This window comes from Grampus griseus (genome assembly GCF_964374135.1).
Source record: "Grampus griseus genome assembly, chromosome: 10".
In the NCBI taxonomy this organism is placed as follows: domain Eukaryota; kingdom Metazoa; phylum Chordata; class Mammalia; order Artiodactyla; family Delphinidae; genus Grampus; species Grampus griseus.
This window is the reverse complement of record NC_139004.1, coordinates 91,308,240-91,330,741: the sequence shown is the minus strand read 5'-3', so window position 1 is coordinate 91,330,741 and position 22,502 is coordinate 91,308,240. Positions and strand designations below refer to the sequence as shown.

The window sequence follows — 22,502 nt, the reverse complement described above, 5'->3', positions numbered from 1 at the left end:
AGAGATGTGGATGGATCTAGAGACTGTCATACAGAGTGAAGTAAGTCAGAAAGAGACAAACAAATATCGTATATTAACGCATATATGTGGAACCCAGAAAAATTGTACAGATAAACAAGTTTGCAGGGCAGAAATTGAGACACAGATGTAGAGAACAAACGTATGGACACCAAGGGGGTTGTGGCGGTGGGGGTGGTGGTGGGATGAATTGGGAGACTGGGATTGACATATATATGCTAATCTGTATAAAATGGATAACTAATAAGAACCTGCTGTATAAAAAAATAAATTAAATAAAAAAAAAGAAATTTGTGCAGATGTGAACCAGATCACAGGAACAAAGACAAAAAAAAAAAAACCTAGCATTTTCCTAATATACACTGAAAGAAATAATTACTTAAATTAAAAAAACCCAGTTTAACTCTGGATTGCCTAAAATAATCTGTTATATCATACATGCGGAATCACTGTTTACATTTTACTAGAAGGCAAAAAATGAAGTGTTAAGTTTCTTAACAAAGAAAGAAGTTACTATGTCAGCAACATTTACATCCACCCAAGTAAGGAGGCGATCATTGTGCATTTCATCACTGGTGTCTCTCTAAGCTTTGTACCATAATTCACTACAAGAGGAGCAGCAGGGAATGCTATGCATGGTTAAGAATGTTTTTATCCTGGGGCTGGTGGTACTCCTGGGAGATGGACTCTGATGGGAAAGAGAGGACTTTCCTTTCTGCCAACTATTTTGAGAGCTGAGGAAGTCAGGTTTATGAGAAGGATACTAACCAAACACAGGACATAACTTATTCCTACATGTGAAAATACCCCAGTTTCAACAATACATAGCAGCATATATATGACGTCTCTGCTCAGGTGTTCATAGTCTTTCACAGTCTCAGTCATGTCTTTGTGGCAGGCTCCCTTCTCTTTACTGATTCTCCTAATGGGTGGAAACTTCATGAATTTCCATTTCAATAAGATTTAGAAGGTATGTAGAGCCATTTTGTTAAAATACAAACAACAACAGCAAAAGCAACTACTAGTATTTCCTAAGTGTCAAGTACCATGTTAAGAGGTTCACATGGATAATCTCAGTCATCAAAACAACCCGATGATGTCAGCACTGCTATTATCCCTACACAGGTTAATTATCTCATCCAAGGTCACGGAGCCAGTAAGTGGGAGAAATAAGATCCAAAGCCAGATCTCTCTGACTCTGAGCCCAGCCTCTTCATCACTACTGAAGACTTCTGCCTACTCTTCTCTTTTATCTCCATAACTAGCAAATCATCTATAGTTAGGTGTCAGCTCTGTCATTGATCAGCTCTGAAACCTTGCGGTTCCTCCTGGTCCTAGTCCATCACTAAGTTTCCTTTTATAGCTGAGAAAGCTATACATTAGCAAAGACGTCTAGCTGAAATTTTGTTTTACAAGTCTTACTAACTTCTTTTTCCTCTGCCCTGTGAAACAGAACGAACACATAGTCACATATCCACACTATTGCTCTGAGTGAATAATAGGTTGAAATAGCTGGAGTCCATCCAAACACAGATTTATGTCTGACTCTTGAACTTACAGTTTTCTATCTGCATAGACAAGTATGTTTATGATAAAAAGGCTTCCATAAGTGGCAGTACTTTTCCAACTGCTAATGACTCCGAAATACATAATTAGGTAATTTTTAGTTTTCTTCTTTAAATTAAAATAGAGGCAAATATTCTTTTGGGGATATTTTAATTTGCCTTAGGCTATCTTACTTCACAGAGGGAGCTACAAATGGGCAAGAGGGAAATAATAAATATGCTATAACACATCTGTATCTATTATAGAGAAAGAGGAAAAATGAGTAAGATTTCCTGGCACAGTAGAAAGAACCAGGGAGAATGCAGAATCAGGATTCCTGGGTTCACATCCCTCTTCTGCTACTGGTGACCCTGAGAAACTCACCAACCTAAGCTTTATCTTCCTCCGTCAGATCATTGCCAAGATCCCTGACTCGGGGGCAAGATATAAAGTGATAGAAATGCACATTAAATGTAAATTAAAATCTCATCTCTCACAATTCTTACTTGGTACTTTCAGCCCATTCCATCAACCTGGTGTTGGAATAGACTTACATCCTGTGCCATGCGAAGAGCATAAAGGAGTTTCTGTCTCTACTATAAAGCACCCAGGCTAAGGGATGTGGAAAATTTTCTTTCTTTAAAACCGACAGGGTTGGCTGGGTGACTGAAGCAAAACACAGGGGTGGTCAAAGCCCTTTATTAGTATAATACTCCACATCCATACCTCTGAATAACCAAGGCAGCTCTTTTAAAAAATCGCCAATGTCATTGCTTAAACAATGTTAGCTAAAATTAGTATTTGAGTCGTGGGTTTTTAATTTGTTAGCACAGTGTTCCTAGACATGAATTCCAAATCTATAGAGACTTGAAAGAAATTTAATTAAAGGATTGAAGATAACATTAGTTACAATACTATAATAGCTACAATGGCTGTAATTCTCAAAATTGTATTGGATGATCCTGAAATAAGATAGCTTTTCAATCATATGCATTACCAACAGTTCCCTAAGAATTATTAATCATATCATGTTTGCCATGATGAATTAATTTAGCGACACAGTGATATCTGTACATATTAATATGAAGGATGTCACTTCAATAGATTACATTATTTGAAATGAGGACACACATATTAATCTATATGTTCTCCGGGTTAGTAATTACCTTTTACTACCAGGTTTCCAGTACTGCTAGCAGTTCCGAAATGGTTAGTGGCTATGCAGGTATAACTTCCAGCATCTGATTTAGTCACATTGACGATTCTGAGGCTTCCATCTTCAGAAATGGTAATTCTGAAATCAAAGCAAATAAACCCAAAATGGTAAGTTTATCCCATATGACCAACTGGAAATTATTTCTGTCATTCTGTCATTTTCAAACTATTAAATCATGGCTACATCACTTGACAGCTTCATCTTTAGGATATTCGTCTATATACACATGATTAGGATGCATGACTTAGTACTCTTAATATTTTTCTTGCTAATATGGACTCAACAGTCTGTTGGAATAACTATTAGAAAAAGGAGACTCGTTGTAACCATTCTCTCTCTTCGACAGCTCTAACCACATTATGCAAAGAGAAGGCTTACTGTAGATAACCGTTAGTCTTAAAACTGCTGAAGAATAAGAAAACATAAATCCCTTGATGGGCCACTTTATGCATTTTCATTGAAAGTGTTTTCTTCTAGATGAGAAGGCTTAAATTAAATGAGTTACTATTAAGCATATTTCTTTCTGAAATATGTCAGACAATACACTTTTAAAAAGATGCAAAAACTGAACTTAAAAAATTAAAATATTCCACAACAAGGTATGACTTTGGCAAAATAGCAAATGTAGATGGCCATCTCAGGGCCCACAATTAGGGACAAATATCTGCTACCAGGTGGGAAGGAAACACTTTCACTGACAGACACAAAACTGGAACAGGAAGGATTTGAGAGGACCCTGTTTTAAACTTGACTACAGCTGAAGGGAGAGATGCAAAGATGAATAAGACACACAGCATGGCTTAGAGGCTAGCTGGAGAAATAAGAAAGGTACACAGATGGCCCATTCAAGGTAAATGCCTGTTGAATCTTCACTGTATCTTTCAAATCTACCCACTTCTGTCTATCTCTTCTGCTCCCTCTTTTTCACCCAACCCTTCACGACAGCCTCTTAAATGATATATTTCTACGCCTGCCCCTCAAACGCATTCTTCAGTCAGTGGCCAGGGAATCTTTTAAAATATAGATCAGACTACGTCACCCCCCAGGCTTAAAGATCCTTCTTTGGCTCTGAGTTGCACTCAGAAGAGATTCTTTCCTAGAACCTACAAAGCCTAAGGGATCTGGCCTTTGCCCTTCTCTAGCCTACTTTATTTCACCTTAATCTTTCTACCCTTTGGTGAACTCTAGTCACACTGGCCTTCTGCAAGTTCTTAGAGTATCTGAACCCCTTTCTCACCGCAGGACCTTTCTGTTTGCTGTTCTGTCTGCCTTGATATCAGGGCATAGCTCTCACCTTCATACCCTCTCAGGACCTCAAGCTGTCCCTTATAGACTTTTCCTGACTCACATTTCTAAAGTGAATTTCCCTTTTCCTGTTATTCTCTTTTCCTGCAGCCACTTTATTTCCTCCCATTCAACACAATCCAGAAGTTTCGTTTACTAGTTAACTGTCCTATCACATGGAATATCAGCTTCTCTGAGGGCAGGGACTGTGTTTGCTTGAGGACTCAATCTCCTGGATCTAGTACACAGGACCGACATGTAGTAGATGCCCTGTAAGCATCTGTTAAGTGACAGAGTGAATGAGTAAATAAATATCATAAAAGAAAAATCAATATTATGTTATAGGAATTCAGAGTCACTGAACCACTTGGCAGTAGTTCCAACCTTAACAGAGTCCTTTACAAAAGGACTAGGATGGGCACAGCTTTACTTAATAGAATTTTGGCTAACAGTTTAAAATCAAGGGAAGGTTTAGATGCACCGGGTCACAAATGCTGCATCTACTTTTCTCAAAGGCTCTTAGGGATAGAGAAGTGACAGCCTTCCTGACGACCCACTCCAGGTTCTATGATTTAGGCTGATGAGACAGTATGATGGTGTGAGAACTCTACAAAGGATGTTGGCATCAGAAGGATGGGTGTTCAAATTCCAGTTCTATCAGCTCTAGCTGTGTGACTGGACGAAGGCAACTTGCTTAACTTTTTTAGTTTTAGCTTCCTCATCTATAGAATAGAGCTCGTAGCACCAATCTTCTAGGATAACAGTAAAAACTTACGTAAGAGGGTCAGTGAGATTCCTGGTATTTATTAGGTAGTAGTTCTCTTTTATCTTCAAAACTGTCCTCTTATTTAATCATTGGTATATATGGGGAAAATGGGACACCATTCTCTTAATATAGTTATTAAATCATCCTGCTTCATGCACTCCATCTATCACATGTGACAACCTGAAGGCAATATGCGAATTAACTGGGTCATCCCAAATCAATGTACAGGATACAGACAAGGAGGCCCTTTGTTCATTTACACCATAGGTATACACATAACACTTGTTCAATAAAGAACGTATGATACCCCATTAGCCAAAGAGCAGAATGTACTTACAAAAATAGAGTGGTGAGGAATTCCTAATTACCTCAATAATCACAAAAATAGCTTTAAAGGAATTAATCATATTCCCATTTACAAAATAATTTGCTGGACACTGTGAAACGTTGGCATACGAGAACTCAATAAGGAAGGTGACAGACATTTGTGTTTTCGACATGGAGTCTACTTCCACGAAGTAACATAGGCCTACGGTGTATTAAACGCTCTGAGGGGTGAGCTGACTCTTTCAAAGCACCGAATTTATACCATTTAAAATTCCCCAAACCTAAAAAGCCTGTATCACACTGCATACTGTATAATGCCAAAGGATATGAATAAGGAAACAAGCACAGGATTTGTCATCAGATGACCTGGGTCCTAGCCTTCACCCTGATACTTGCTAAGTGTATGACCTGTGGCCAAATGACTTATGCTCCAAGACAAAAAGGTTTCTCACTACTGACATTTTGGACCAGAGAAGTCTTTGTCCTGGGGAGGATGTTTAACAGCATCTTTATCCTCTACCCACTGTACTCCAGTAGCTCTGCCCCTCCTCCCAAGTCGTGACAAACAAAAATATCTCCCAAATGTTCTCTGGGGGCAAAATCACCCCAAGTTGAGAGCCACTGATCTACATCAGTCTTTATTTTTTAATGACACAGGATACTATGATGATTGTCTTATACAATAGATAATATACGTGAAAGTTTCTATAAACTGTAAAGTCCTGTACACATGTTTTTCCCAGTGTCATTTCCATCCGTGCATCCCTAATTTTGGTATTTCCATTGCACAAAAGGCACCCAACGTATTGTGGCTACTCAGCTATGGGACCCAGCTAGCTCTTCACAACCTCTCACAAGGCTCTTCTTTCCCTTTATGGAAATCCATTGTTTCCTCAAAACTTCCCTGTCCAATTTCCTACGGGTCTCATGAAATGAGAAAGGAAATTTACAAACTACTGTACTGCCCATCTTCAAGATTTTAGTGGCTCACAGGGGTTTAGTGTGTTAATCTTCCCATTGTTTTTCACAAAGAGTTGAACAAAGAGCTAAGCCTCCAGTGCTAGAGTTCCAGACGATGGAGAAGATCAGTGAAGGAGAAAATTTGTAGAAGGATTTGTAATTTTTAGTAGCTGTCATTAAATCGCATCACACTTCTGTGGCCGCTTACTCTTCCTAGGGATAATCCAATTGTGGGCGCAATATGAAGTTGGGAGAACTGCTCTTTTGGGAACTTCAACCACTTCCTTATCTGAGCAATGCAGTGTAGTGAATGAGGACATATGATCTGGAACTCAACTGTCTAGCCTCAAATCAGGCTTGGACCAGTTACGAGCTATGTGACTTCGGGTAAGTTAATGTCTCCGTATCTAAATTTTTTAATTTGAGATACTGTAATAATAAAAGTAACTATAGGGCTTCCCTGGTGGTGGTTGAGAGTCCGCCTGCTGATGCAGGGAACGCGGGTTCGTGCCCCGGTCCGGGAAGATCCCACATGCCGTGGAGCGGCTGGGCCCGTGAGCCACGGCCGCTGAGCCTGTGTGTCCAGAGCCTGTGCTCCACGGCGGGAGAGGCCACAACAGTGAGAGGACCCCGTACCGCAAATAAATAAATAAATGAAAATAAAAGTAACTATATCTATAGGGTTGTTGTAGAGATGTGCAGTGCTGAGAACAGTGCATGGCACATAAAATGCACCATGTAAGTGCACTAGCCAGATGCTCTATTAACTAAAGCTCTGTTCCCGCCTAGATCCATTGTTTCAAGCATTAATAAAGGCCTCTGTTAAGACTAAGACCACTCTGCAGTAGTCCTTCCCCTCTGAAGTCTGGCAACACATGATCATGCTTAAGGAACACACCGGTGACCACAAGTTGTCATGGAAGGGGATGAAAAACTGGACTCATGCACTTGTAGATATCTACTATCTACCTCCTGTATACCAGGCCTCTATAAATCAGGAGGACCTTAGATGGTTATATAACTAGAAATGATTCCACTGTGTTATATACCATAATGCACACATTTGTATAAATGTATAGAAAAAGCGGCATTACTTTTTCCAGTGGAGAAGCTGTTTCCCGTACTATCTAGAGTATAAAGATGGGCAAGGACGCAGGAGGCCTGGCCAATCAGGAGACCCTATTCTCCTCTCTGAAGTGATTGGTTTAGAAATAGGCAAGTCACCAAAATCAGGAGCCATTTGAGGAAACCATCTTTCTGCTGAATTGTTAAGTCTGGAGATGGGCGCCTAGAACTGTTGGCAGTCGTTTTGCCTGCCAAAGAAATCATGTCTTCAAGAAGCCAAGCAAAGATAAATAGAGCCCAAGGGACACAGAGAATAGGAGAGGTAGAGACCTTACGACATCTTTGAACCCCTGTTTCCATCCATGCCTGAAGGCTGCAGTTTCCTTTGGATGCTCCGGTCATACGAGTCACCAATTTAAGATATTAGAAATTGGGTCCTCAGCCCTTATAACTGGACGAATCCAATCTCTTAAAGAAATTACCGAACTTGTTCAGGAGATGGTGGCAGTGAACGTGGAGAGGAGGGAATAGATTCTGCAGATGATTCTGTGATGCCACCTCCATAGAACTTGCTGCTAGAAGACTGATTAACTCCACTGTGGAGGAATAACCATGGGGTTCTGAGTATGAAAAAACTGACATCAGCTTCTTCACACCCAGCTGTAACATATACCATTTATTCCTGCAAATAAAAGCTAACTATACAATGACCTATTGCTTTGAATCTGCTTTTTGGGAATTTGATGAGGGATGAATTAGCTACAGAGCTAACACTTGGCCTTGGGGGCTAATTTGGATGAACTCAAGGAACTTCTGAAATGCACCTCAATACTAATATTTAGATACTTGCTTCCCTTCAATGTGGATCCTATACCAAATTAGAAAAAGTATTTTTCACCTAATACTACTGCATCCATTTTTGTTCTATGAATAAAGTGCCTAAATCCAGTTCAAGGACAGTTTCATTTTCATGTCTATTTCTTCATGAGGTTTCAAAGTTTCTACTTCATTTTTGTTTCCCTGTTTCAGACTACTGACTGACCTGTAGCTATTAGCTTGATATTGAACTCTGACTCCTCCTAATACTCACGCATAGTGATGGAGTTAGATAAAAAGAATTGAAAATGTAAATCTGTTTCTGGCTTAGAACAGAAAAGTTAACCTTGACCTACCTGCTCTTTTTAAAACATTGATAAGTATCAGAGAAAAGTCAAAGATGATAAATCAGCAAGCAGTAAAAATAAAAGTATGACATAGGACTTAACTTTCTCTACAAGAGAAGAGGTCATCTAATTCACAACATAATAAATTACCAATCACACAGAGAAGCAGTTGTTCCTCCACTGTCATTTGGAGACTTCAGATCCATAGTGGCTGGGAGCATATTTGGAATTATGAGACAAATTGAATCTTTCTTTCTCAGTATGAGGCTCTGGGTTACAGCCATTGAAGAGCTGACCTTGTCAGTCCTATAAATCTAACCCTGTCTGGGGACATTGGACCTTTAAACATGCTGATCTTTTCTTTTTGGGGGCTTTAGTAACAGAGGACAAAAACTGCCAACTCCGCAATATCCTGTCACCCTACAGAGGAGGGTTATTCTAAAATGGCGACCTATGATGTTCTGGGTAATTCTCCATGGAAGCCCAGTTGCTGATGACAGAGGCAGCATGTCCTCGCCTGCCTCTGAGTCATAAGGAAACACTTCCCTTATAAGTAAATCCCTTTAAAGTGCAGCTTAGAAAATCACTTCTCCCCTTCTGCAAAGGGAGGAATTATGGATTGATAATTTCCTTTCAACAGACAATGGAAGTATCAAACTGTTAAGTTAAATTTAATATTATCTTTAATATTGTTAGATCATGACTCACTTAAAATTTTACGTAATTAAAAAAAAAACAAAACTCAAAGGGTCACAACAGGTTGCCCCTTTCTTTTATACATGATGAGTTCCAGAAAACATGTTTGGAAGTTGAAAACCTGAATGTCAAAGAATCGGTTTATATGTTATACTGGGAGTGAACACTGGCGGAAGGTTGTGGGGAAGGAATAGTTAGGGAATTTGGGATTGACATGTACACACTGCTGCATGGATAACCAACAAGGACCTACTGTATAGCACAGGGATCTCTGCTCAATGTTATGTGGCAGCCTGGATGGGAGGGCAGTCTGGGGGAGAATGGATACCTGTATATGTATGGCTCAGTCACTTTGCTGTGCACCTGAAACTATCACAACACTGTTCATCGGCTAAACTCCAATATAAAATAAAAAGTTAAAAAAAATTAAACAAATGAAAAAACTTCAAACACGGTCAACAGAAGCACTGCTACGTCTCAGCTCAAGCAAACTGACAGGATGGTGGGGTGCTGTCACAGGACCCCTGATCCCAGGAACCACAGGTGATGCCCTAGAATGAGGAACTGCCTAGCCATAGATGCGTTTGCTTCATTCTGCAACAGAATTTTCTTTTAAACCAAATAATTGGGAGAGTTCATGTAAAAACTCATTCCTGGCTAATTTTGGCAAATGGGAAGATGGGGTAGTCCTGCAACACTTCCCCTCAGGGCACCAGTGGGCTAGAGGAAAGGAGGAGGAAACTCCTTTAAGCAGCTGGTGGGCTTTGTAGCTCCCACCATCCCTGGCTTGAACAGCTCATTAATGTCTCTACCTCACTCCTGTGGCCTTTTGAAATTACTTTAAACCTTCCTGATGTGCTGAGCTCATGGGATAGGGCTTGGGGGTAGCCTTTAGGTTTAAGGCCACACTTGCTTCCCTCTTGGACTCTCCCCACCCCAGACATCCCACACAGAACAGAGCAGTGGGATTCGAGGAGAAATTGGGCTTTGTATTCGTTTCCTAGAACTGCCATAGCAAAGTATCAGGAACCGGGTGGCTCAAACCAAGAGGAATTTCTGGTCCCACAGTTCTGGAGAGCAGGAGTTTGAAATGAAGGCACTGGCAGAGCTGGCTCCTTTCGGAGGCTCTGAAGGAGAGTCCTTCTTGCCTCTCGTAGCTTCTGGCGACAGTCAACCATCCCTGGTGCTCCTTGGCTTACCGATGCATCACTCCAATCTCTGACTCCATCCTCACAGGCAGTTCTTACTGTGTGTCTCCCCACGTCGTCTTCCCTCTGTGCATGTGTCTGTACCCAAATCTCCCTCTTCCTACAAGGACCCCAGTCATTGGTTTAAGGTCCATCCTAATCTAGTATGACTTCATTTGAACTTCAGGTAGATATGAAACCTAAGGGATATTCTTCAACCAATCGTAAGTGTTAAGAATGGAAACCCGCCAGAATTATTGGTCTAGGTTGAGCAAGCAGCTTCAGCGCCTACTTCGCAGCCGTCAGAGGATAAGGAGAAGGGGTGATGTGGGGGGCAGAACCATCACACGTGGTCTCCCCAGTGCATCCACTTCCCTTCTCCATGGGCCTGGCCCTTTTCCCCAAGAGTAGCTAAAAGAGACTTGAAATTATCGCTCTTTAGGTGGTAATAAACTAATAATCACGTGTGGTGGACATATATACACTACCAAATGTCAAATAGATAGCTAGTGGGAGGAAGCCGCATAGCACAGGGAGATCAGCTCGGTGCTTTGTGACCACCTAGAGGGGTGGGACAGGGAGGGTGGGAAGGAGATGCAAGAGGGAAGGGATATGGGGATATATGTAAACATATAGCTGACTCAATTTGTTATACAGCAGAAACTAACATACCATTGTAAAGCAATTATACTCCAATAAAGATGTTAAAAAAAATAATCACATGCAGAGTCTGAAGGACAGTTTGATGTGGTAATGGATAATGTGTAGAAGGGTAAAAGTCCAAGAGGAAAACAAGGATTAAGGCCTACCTCCAATTTCAATTTTTTCTTTAATTAACCCAGTTTATTTGTTGGAATCAAGTAGAACTTCCATTCTATCTGTTCTTTGTTGTCTAGACGATTAATTAGTATTTATTTTGATGTTAAAATTACGGTCAAAATTAGGTAGAGGAGGTCTCTACCAAACGGTGACCTACGGTTTTCTAAGTAGTTCTGCATAGAAGCCAAATTGCTGGAGAACAGCCGTATCTTTACTTGTCCCTGAGGCAATGGAAATACAAAATAGTTTTAGAATATGACACCCATGAAGTAGTCAAAACTCTGAAGGAGTGGAGAGGTGGTAAGGAAGAGACAAAGATTTGTCTTTTCAACCTATCAACTAGAGAATCAGCCTGTGACCAACAGACCTGAAGACGTATGTACTCAGAGCTATCCCTGGCTTTGTGCCAGCTGAGAAACAGGAAAAGCCTGGCAGGTTAACTGGCATTGGTATGCTGTAGACATCAGCAAAACACACCGAAACACTGCTCTGAAGAAAAAAAAATAGGACTTGTTTGGGTTTGAATTTGGCTATCTATTTTCGTAAAATTCAAAAGATATTTTAATTTTTGTGATGGTTAATTTTACGTGTCAGCTGGACTGGGCTAAGGGATGCTCAGATAGCTAGTAAAACATTATTTCTGAGTGTGTCTGGGAGGGTGTCTCTGGAAGAGATTAGCATTTGAGTTGGTGGAGAGAGTATAGATTGCCATTGCCAATACGGACGGTCATCGTCCTATCTTTAGAAGGCCTGATAGAATAAAAAAGCTGAGGAAGGGAGAATCCGTTCTCTCTTTGAACTGGGACACCCATCTTCTCCTGACCTTGGATGTCCGTGCTCCTGATTCTTGGACCTTTAGGCTTGGACTGGGACGTATGCCTACTCTCAGGCTTTGGAACTCTGAATGACACCACCAGCTTTCCTGCTTCTCCAGCTTGCAAACGGCAGACCGCGTGACCTCTTGCCTCCATAAATGTGTGAGCCCACTTCTATAATAAACCTTCTCCTATATATCCTATTGGTTCAGCTTTTCTGAAGAATGCTGGCTACTACAACTTTTAACTGGAATTTGCTTGAGTTTATATACTTAATTTCAAAAGATACATGGAAATGCTCAGCCTGATTGGGGAGAATGAATTATCCTGGTTTATGAAAGAAAGTCTGTTTCGTAGTAAGGCGCAATTTATAAAGAGTCAACTGAGAGCTCTAGAAGATGGCTTTCCTCCCCATCTTAAGAATAAAGGATGCTTTGGATGACCAAGTTAAGTGAAGGTCAGTGGGAAGAAACTTACTCTAAGGGTGGTTTCAGGCCAGCCTGTCATTGATCTTTCTGTGTAATGTCCAAGGCAGCAATAGACATCGCTATTGAACAGACACCCTGGTGATAAAGTTCCCTTAGAGATAATTTGCTTTCTGTCGTCAGATTCAAATTTAATAAACCAGTGAGCAACCTGTGTGTTTCTGCCTGCAGAACAATTGGCAGTTCAGAGCTACTGCCCTTGCCTGCAGCACTGCTGGAAAAAGAAAATAAACTCATGTTTGTTTAACCTGGTTTGATCCGGCTCTAATTTTCTCTGAACAACAGTTTTAAAAGATTCATAAAATAACCTGGAAGGATCTATCTGCTCAGGGCAAGAAGAGTATTTAATATTGTAAGGTTCATTTTAATTATTCTTTATGACATGGTGTGTGGATGAACGTAGGAAATACATTTCTTGGGCAGGAAAAACTTTGTAATTTTCTGCATTACAAATAACACTAAAAATACCATGTTTGGGGGAGAAGAAATAAAATACAGGACATGGTTTTGTCTAAAATTTGTTTCTTAAATTGCTACCTTTCATTCAGGTAGTACTTCTCTGTGTCTCTATTAATATGACTTAGAATTCCTTTTCTCCAGTTTCTTATGACCTGAGATAATTTCAAATAAATTTACAAGGCATTGGGAAGATAAAGGAGGTGGGGACAGGAAGGTAATATAATATTTTATTTTCTGTACCTCTATGTATTTTTATTAAAGCAAGAAAATGAGAAAAAAACTTATTATTAAGCTACAGGCACTCAGGAAGTTTTATGTAACAACCTCTTAGGACACTAGAATAGTTTAATAACCAACTGCAGCTGTCTTTAGAAATCATTGGAAATAAAGAAGACATGCACAGAAATGGACCAAAAGACCCAGAGGAATAGCTGCAAATATACTCAGTTGAGCGTTGGGCAGGGCAAGGTGTGAGAAAGCTTATTAAGCACCTACAGTGTACTACTGGATGCTGTTGAGTGCTTGCACTTATCACATTTAATCTGCACAACAATCCTGAGAAGCGTTATTATTCCAATTTTTCTGTTGAGAAAAATGAAATCCAGAGAAGTGAATGAAAATGTCCAAGTTTAGTTAATAAGGGATGGAGTACAGTTTCTAACTCAGATCTCACTACAAAGCCTGCACTCTTTCTACCAAACCATCCTGCGGGGTTGGAGGGCCCAGGAAAGAAACGAAACAGGAAGCAGAAGAACATTATAACCACGTGTGAGAGGTTTTCCTTAAATTTGCCATTAGATCTTTGATTATAATTAAATACATTTTTTTTTGGCTTTTTCGTTTTACTTGTTGAAACTGCTTTTTCTAATATTGAGAAATGTGTGTTCACACTATTGTCTCAAAGCAGAAGAAAAAGGAAAGAATGTATAAAAACACAGCAAAGTTGTAATCACAGAAGGTTCCTTTACTGGGAAGTGACTAAAATGCCTGGAAGACAATGTTCATTATTAATTAGAAAGGGAGGGTCACTATATAGATTACATAATTTAGTAAGTAGAAGAGGCTTCTACAGCACAAATAGCTATACTGGCTATGCTGGAGAAAAAAATGTTTTAATTTGATTATGTACCCGACTTTCCTTTGGGAATTGCAGGATCATGGTTTATGTGCTTCAACCCCTCAACCCAGGACTTTATAACACTGCTAAGAGAGAAAATCAAAGTGGAGTCTCCTAGTTCCTGCAATATCACGATAGAACCCCACTATCAGGGCCCAGCAACAATTCCGTAAGTCCCCCCTGCCCTGCACACGAGTGGCACCTATCAGTTTTTGCCTTCTACAAAAGAACATAAACTCCTAACTGTATCACCGTAATGGTCTTACAATCTAAACTTTCCCAAACTCCCCAGCATGCTCCCGGTTTCTGTCATATTCATGTAGTACCAGATGGCTTGAATCTTTGCTCCAATATTTATTAGACACGTGACTTGGGAAAGTCTCTTAGCCTCTCCGGGCTCCAGTTTGCCATCTCTAAAATAAAAATAACAGCACCTCCATTTCACAGGGTTTGTGAGAAGGTTAAATGTAAAAATACCCATGAAACATTTATAACTGTGGTGGTGCATAGTAATACCTAATAAATGTTAGCTGCAATGATCATTTTTACTATTATTATTTTCTGCATCATTATAATTAATAGTCACAATATTTTCTTTAAATGGCTCAAAGTTTAAAATTAAAGTAATTAAATAAAGGAAACCAGTATCACTTGTCATAAATAGATGCTAAAGATAAAAATAAATATGATAAAAACATACCTAAAATATCACATTCTAGCTGGGTGTGCTTATCTGCCAGGATACTGAGCTGACAGCCTGCTTTTTCTTTGGCAAAAGAGGTATTAACCAGGATTTCAAAAGTGTTCAGACACAGTACGACCAGACTGACTTTCTCCCTGGTGGACTCACGAAAGACAGAGAACTACGTGGTTCACTGGCATTCAATGTCTGTATACTGTGTACCGTCCTTGGAGAGGCGCAAGTCTTATACTTTGTGAAACACACATCTATTTCAACCATGTTCCCAAGATCAAGCTCCCTTTACAATATTATGACCAAGTGGGCCATCAACCTGTGTTGGGCAGGTCCCATTACTGCAAATTCATGACACTGCAAGGTTGTCCAATCTACTCACATGGCATTTGTCATATACTGCCTCAATATCCCATCACCCCACCTACCCAAAGAATTTCCAGAAATCAGGGCCCAGGTCTTACACTTCTTTCTGTCCCCTTATTATTTCATATACTCCTTTACGTACAAAGAGGTACACAGTAAATATATTGATAATTGGATGAAAATTCAGTCTTGAGAACTGTAGAGACACTAGTGACACCTCCTTGGATGAAAACCTTGATTTCTAACCTTTTTTGGTGGGTGGAAGTCAGAGATCTCTTTAAGAACAGGAAGCAAATTATAACATTCTCCCTCCCCCACAAATGCAACAATGTACATTGTTCTTGAAAGTGCATAAGCCTCCTAAAGCTCCCCCTGACCCATGGCACAAGGCTAAAGAGAAATCATTGCCCTGGAGTAAACAGAGATGCCATAAAAATTTTAGTCATGAAAGTGTGTAAACTGTATTACTGTTTTCTATGAAGCTCAGTAAAAAGACTCTACATGCTGAAATTAATATTGGGTATTTTCTTTTCCAGGGGAATCATTTGTATGTGCCCTGTACCTGCAAGTGTATTTTGCACTGGAGAAACTTCCACGATCAACCTGAGTCCTTGCCCCAATCTTCTTTTCTCTCAACAAATACTCAACCAAGTGTCATGTGAAAAATGTACACAGGAACCTCATGGTTATACTATTTTTTCCTCCCTGGCTAGAAAAGAAAGTGATTTCTTTTCAAGGAAGAGTCTTCACTCTTTTCGGACAAACCACCGAAAAAGAACTGTGAAGTCACATAGGTAATGGGTTCCAATAAATAATTCTCATGATGACAGAACATTTAAGGAATTGATATATGGGTCCGCCTCTACTTAATAGCCAAAGTCTGCAAGGACCTTGCCCTAATTCCAAGGGGAAGCTGATGACAGAAGAGGTGAAGAGCTTAAGAAAGAAGCTTAAGAAAGAAGCAGGAAGCTCTTATAATTAAAGGTGTCTTGGGGACAGACAGAAGATAGTAATTTAGATATGTCAGTGATAAGGGGAGTTCGATAAGGATGTTGCCGGGGCGGGTTTTTTTTTTTTTTTTTTTTTTGCGGTACGCGGGCCTCTCACTGTTGTGGCCTCTCCCGTTGCGGAGCACAGGCTCCGGACGCGCAAGGCTCAGCGGCCATGGACCACCGGCCTAGCCGCTCCACGGCATGTGGGATCCTCCCAGGCATGTGGGATCCTCCCAGACCGGGGCACGAACCCGTATCCCCTGCATCGGCAGGCGGACTCTCAACCACTGCGCCACCAGGGAAGCCCGCCGGGGCGGGTTTTGAAGAGAAAAGATCATCGTGAATCTGACTTACTTAAAGTGAAGGACAGGATAATATCTGAACATATTTGTACTGTATTTATGTACAAAAGAGTTTTCTGGCAAATCCTCCTCTAATAATCAGCACACCACATTTCTTGGAAAATCTGGTAAATGAGGCTTTTGCATAAATGTTAAACTTGAATGATGAAAGGAATATAGTAGCCCTGAAAATACTGATAATCTCAAGCAACAAACCAAATGTGCTACCATTCTTTTTCAAAGGATTCACAGTACTGAATTATTCAAATTGGATATCTCTAATCATTAAAAAATCAGACTGGCTGATACGAGCCCCAAAACCCTTGAAATCCTGCTTAATACCTCTTTTGCCAAAGAAAAAGCGGGCTGTCGGCTCAGCATCCTGGCAGATAAGCACACCCGGCCAGAATGTGATATCTTAGGTATGTTTTTATCGTATTTATTTTTATGTTTAGCATCTATGCTTTTTTGCTTTGCTTTGCTTATGTGTCCAGCATCTCAGCGATGCAGAATTGTTAGACGTGTTTGCCTTGGGGAGATGATAAGATTCAGATAAAGAACTTACTAGAAGCTTTTTCTTGATTGTGTGCCTGGGAGTGAATAAATCAGTGGGTGTGTGTATGTGTGTGTACATCTATGAGTTTGGTCCAAAAATGAGGAGCAGAACGCTGCTTAATATTTACGAGTTAGAGTGATATATGAGAAAACTGATGTGAAGAGTAAATTCATTTGTAAAAATGAAGTAACCTGAATAACAAGTGATTTAGGATATTCGCTTTGTAGCGGTCAAATAGCAGAGTGAAACAAAGTTGAAGAGGGTATAAAACGTCAGGAGGTCTGTATAATTAATCAGCAATCCTACAAAGTATGCCATAAATTAGAGCTACAATTATACTACTGTGCTTGGAAAATAAGAAACTGGACTTTTTATATAAGCACTCAGACTTAATTTTAAAAATCTATCTCTAGCATAATGTAAAGTGCACTTTAGGAAATGTGGCTAAAAGAGCTGATGCTTCCATCGCTGCTATTTACAACCTAATTTGCAAGTTTTTACAGCATCTTAATAGTTATATTGCAGTTAAGAAAGAAATAGGTTGCCATTTTTGAAGGTCCTGTCAAGAAATAAAACTTTAAAAGGCACTGGAAGATAAAGCTTCTCTGGATGCTAAAATTTACTACGAACAATTTTCCTTTTTTGAAATTAAGTATAAAATTTACTTTTAAAATATAAGTTGTATCTTTGCAATTTTCAACTTCATTTCTTTCTACAGACAATATACTCCAAGGTATTCATTGTACTAAATTATTCCAAACATTCCAGAATTTTGCATTGTTTTTACGTTATGGGTAAAGATCTGTATAGTTCGGAAGAAAAATGTTTGCTGAGTATAAATTACAACACGCGTGGGGTTCCTTGCCAGCTTATGTTATACCACTGAAATGATTCCAGGTCATTCACTAGGGTCACTTTTCTGAGAAAAGGACATTAAGGGAGGCCCTACACAGGGGAAGAGTCTGTTTTTGACTTTCTACACACATCCAGCCATTCTCTATCATTTGCCCACGTAGCCTCTCAGAATAAGCCCTAAATTATCAGCTTTTAAGTATACTAGTCATCTTCCTAATTTTGGTAGCCTTCTCAAGCAATAAAATAAGGAAACACAGAGTCTTTCATTCTTGGTCTGCTCTACGTTTTAGCCTAAATATAATCAGGCCACAGATATTTCCTGAGCAATTGTTACATAAAAGGCACTGTGATAACCACTACAGGGGATTCAAAAGGAAAGCAGCAGCATTTCTCTGATCAACAAGTTCTCCTGTGGAGTGGACATCTACTGTATTGCCTGCCTAGAATCCATTCCTGTTTGTCTAGTAATATTAATAACCCCTATTTTCCTTTGGGGATCCATGTCTCCCTATTCTCAGGCCACAGAGTTTGGTGGTTATAATACCATCCTCTGAGTACCAGGTTGTTCATGTGACTCAGGCATGGCCAGTGAGAGCATCCCATGCTCTTGGTTAAGGTGACTGGTTCAGGGGTAGGCATGTGACTTAGTCTAGGCCAATCAGGGTAAATGAGTGTTATCCTAAGACACTTACTAACACAAATGGAAAAGAGGTAAGCATTTCCTACTGGAGTTACTAAAACGGAAGACGATCTGCCAAGGGTCACCTCTAATTCATATCGGGGAATAGCTTGCCTGAGAAAGAAACCAAGAGAAGTCAAGTCTTGAAGATATTCCTCTAGCACAGAGACCAAACTCTGGAGTTTTCAGGTACGTGAACCAGTAAACTCTCTTTGAAGGGTGATGAAAATATTCCAAAACAGGATTACGGTGATACTTGCAAAACAGCAAATTTACTAAACCTCGTTGAATTTTACACTTAAGATGGGTGAATTTTATGGTATGTAAATTACACCTCCATAAAGTTGTTTAAAAATCCATTGTGTGCCAGTTTGAGTTGGGTTTCTGTTATCTGCAATCCAAGGAGTTGGGACAAATACACAGTCTTACTGGTGAGAGTGTGGACAGAGGAAATATTTGTATGGCGAGAGATGACGCGTCAAATGGTGAAACACCAGAAGGGGTCATTGTGGGTGCTTAGGCTGATTATAACTGTCCACTTCCTTATCTACCTCCTCACCAGCCTCTGAGCTCATGAAATATAGTTCTTTTCCTCTCTCTGCTCAAAATCTAGTGCAGGGATGACTCAGAGACACTATAAACATGTTTGTTCTGTGGTAGTGGCAGTGGAGCTGCTGGGAAGCTGTTCTTGTGAGAAATAGCTTGTGGAAAGAGAGTGAATTCAAAATGCCCTTGATTGTATGACACACAAGAGGAAGTGTTTGGCTTTCCTTTTGGTACCTCATCAGAAAATGCTTTTCTGCCTTAAAACAAAATCAGTCAAAGTTTGTCGTTAGTTCTATGTCTGTTTCCCAGAAAATTCAGGCAAAAATTATTTGACACAAAGAAGTCTGAACTGGGAAAATTCCCTGGATAACTGCTAAAATTTTCACCTTGCTTTGTCTACCTGGGGACAGAGTTCTTTGGAGGGATTATATAACCCAATACATTTAGGTTGGCCCCTCCACATTTTTTCTCAGCACTGAAGCATTTCTTTAGCTGTTTAGGAACACATTCCAAAGTATGAAATGATACATTCAGATATTTATCTTACTTTGGAGGAAGGAGGAGAAAAAAAACATATTGTAATCAACTTCCAAGACGCTTAGAAAGTGATTTTCTTGTGACAAAAAATACATACATGCCCACAGATTCTCTACTCAGTTCAGCTGCTGACAAACATTTTTGGAACTGTTCTTGAGATTCATGCAGAAAAACAGCAAACGCAATCTCAGCTTATTTGTTCCGGCTGATAACATCTGAAGAGAAGCCCAAAGGCATGGCCTTTTGAGATAAGGCAGACTTCCCCAACTTCCAACTGAAAACGTGCATGGTTCAAGGACAGATGACGGACACTGCTTTTAAAAGGGGGCACAACTTTGTAACTTTTATTTGAAGGTAAATCTCATCAAAATCGTTGTCATGGTTTTTCATAAACTTCTCTGAAGCAGGTATGTAGAAAACAAAATGCCTTTCCTCCCAAACTTAGCCTTTTAGAATGTGTCCACGTACATACAAAGTCTGACTGAATTCACCACTCACTTACTGACTTACCACGGGCATGTGTCCAATTTCCTTTTCCGAAAAATGATGGGGTTTGATTTAGTGTTTTCTGGCTTGAAACATTCATAATCGTGTTGCCAGTCAATAAAAAGATTCAGACACTTTAGCGAAAGGAAAAGCGATTTGGCTGATTGAAACAATCTGCCTATGTAGAGGACATAATGTCTTTTATTTTGCACATTTTAAACTAAATTCAAAATATCAGTTGTTTTTAGGAAAGCCATCCAAAAACCATGTCCAACTTGGATTTATACCAGCTGTTAATGATAAGAAAATAAAGTGAACTGGAAATTTGTACTTTCCAAATAATGAAGAGCCAAGATTTTTTTTTTTTTTTTTTTTTTTGCGGTATGCGGGTCTCTCACTGTTGTGGCCTCTCCCGCTGCGGAGCGCAGGCTCCGGACGCGCAGGCTCAATGGCCATGGCTCACGGGGCAGCCGCTCCGCGACATGTGGGATCTTCCCAGACCGGGGCACGAACCCGTGTCCCCTGCATCGGCAGGCGGACTCCCAACCACTGCGCCACCAGGGAAGCCCAAGAGCCAAGATTTTAAAAAATTGTGTATATTACTGGTTTAATTCTTCTTTCCTTTGTTTCCTCTCTCCTTTCTATCTTACATTCATTCAATGTCTTTGAGTGCTTACCAATCACGGTAGGTTCTTGGGCAATAAATTTGAATGGGAAATAGTCGCTGCCTTCAAGCAACTCACAGTCTGGCTAAAAAGGAAAATCTCACCACCATCACCATCAAAAAATAAGAGATTAGACAAAGTTGTTTCCTTCCTGAAGGGATATATATATTTGTAGGATATACTGAGAACATTTGGCAGAGGTGCTGAGAGGGAATGAATTGTGAAAGTTCTTTCATGGAGATAAACTGATTTTTAAAGGATATGTAGGAATTAGATACATACATGGAAAGGACAGTATGCGATAACAGAACCTCACTGTCAGGCATTAACTTGAGGAAGAAAGGAGGCTGGAGGACTCAGCAAGGGACCAGGTCACAAAGAACCTGTATGTCATGCTTGAAACAAAGATTTTACCCTGCGGACAAGGACTTCAAGCATGGGAGGCATACCACTGGATTTGCATTTTAAAGAGACCACGCTAGTGAATGAGTAAGGAAAATGAATCTGAGTACAAGACGGAAGCCAGTGGAACCAGGAAGAAAGCTCCTGAAAGAGTCCAGGTGTATGCTGCCCAAGAGACAGCCACTAAGCATACGTGGCTACTTACATTTAAATTAATTAAAATTAAATTAAACTTAAATTTCAGCTCCTCCACTGCATTAGTCACCTTGTGAGTGGTCAGTAGACACGTGTGGTGAGTGGCTGCCATGCTGGACAATGCAGATATGGAAAAGTTCCATCATTACAGAAAGTTCTATTGGATGCTGCTGGACTAGACAGACGAGAGATGAAGTGGCTCTGAACTAGGCAGCTGTGGCCAGGATGGCCAAAAACAGCACAGGAGGAACATTTCAGAGGAGAATTATGTGAACAAACATATGGAATGGATATAAGAAGGGGCGTGAACAAAGGTTCAGACGTGCTTGATTGCAATGAGACAAAGGATGTGGGAAGATGTTTTGTATGGTGGTGACGACCTGCTGCATTTAGGTTTATTAATTATGACCATGCAGGTAGAAGATGATGTCTAAGATAATGCCTTAATTCTAGAATTACATTTTGTAAATATGGTATAGTTTAATAGAATCAAAGAACATTGGAGTTGGGAGGGGCCAGTCATTCATTTTACATATCAGAAAAATAAAGTGAGACCTTTGTCTCATTCACTGTGATATCCCCAGCCCCTATTATAATGCCTGATGTGTAGAGAAGCATAAATAAACTCGCTGTGAATGAATGAGGCCCAGGCGTGATGTGAAGCAGTATATAAGGTGGAATAATCATGGTTCCTGAAGCGAGAAACATGGTTAAATTTCCAGTTGTGTTATGAATTAGATGTTGAATTATAGGCAAATTATAAGTTTTCTAAACCTTGGTTTCCTCATTTATAAATGAAGCATTGGGTCACTGCAGGGATTAAAAAACTAACTTATAAAATATTGCTTTTAAAACTACGAAGAGCTTCACTTGCATAAGATTGTTTATTATTATTATCCAGGCTTATCTAGTTCCTTACTCAAAGTCTGGCTGTGGATGAGCAATACTGTTATATCTGGGAGCTTGCAAGTAATGCAGAATCTCAGTCCCCAGCCTAGATAGTCTCTATCAGAATCTTTATTTTAATAAGATTCCTAGATATCTGTATGCTTCTTAAAGTCAGAGAAACACTGAACTACTTACTAGCAGACTTGGTATTTCAACTCAAGCCTTCCAATGCTTAGAAGACAATGAATGAAGCATCAACACAATTACCAAGCCAATTTGGTGGGAAACTAATGTACCTGAAGTGTGATTTATTCACATTGGATGTTCATAACTAATTGATGGCCCTAGAAAATTGCTAGACTCCAGTCTAATTTTCTT

The 22,502-nt window shown here is 39.9% G+C and overlaps 1 protein-coding gene across 4 annotated transcripts in view; it reads right to left on the bottom strand.

Annotated features, from left to right (window-relative positions):
* CNTN4 (contactin 4) overlaps positions 1-22,502 on the bottom strand; it is a gene marked incomplete at both ends in the record, with an annotated part of 493,058 nt that overhangs the window by 74,470 nt on the left and 396,086 nt on the right. For all 4 annotated transcript variants that reach the window (XM_082664454.1, XM_082664456.1, XM_082664455.1 and 1 more), the window contains one exon: positions 2,730-2,857. In XM_082664454.1, the coding sequence (XP_082520580.1) occupies positions 2,730-2,857 (128 nt within the window). The remainder of the gene's footprint in view (positions 1-2,729; positions 2,858-22,502) is intronic.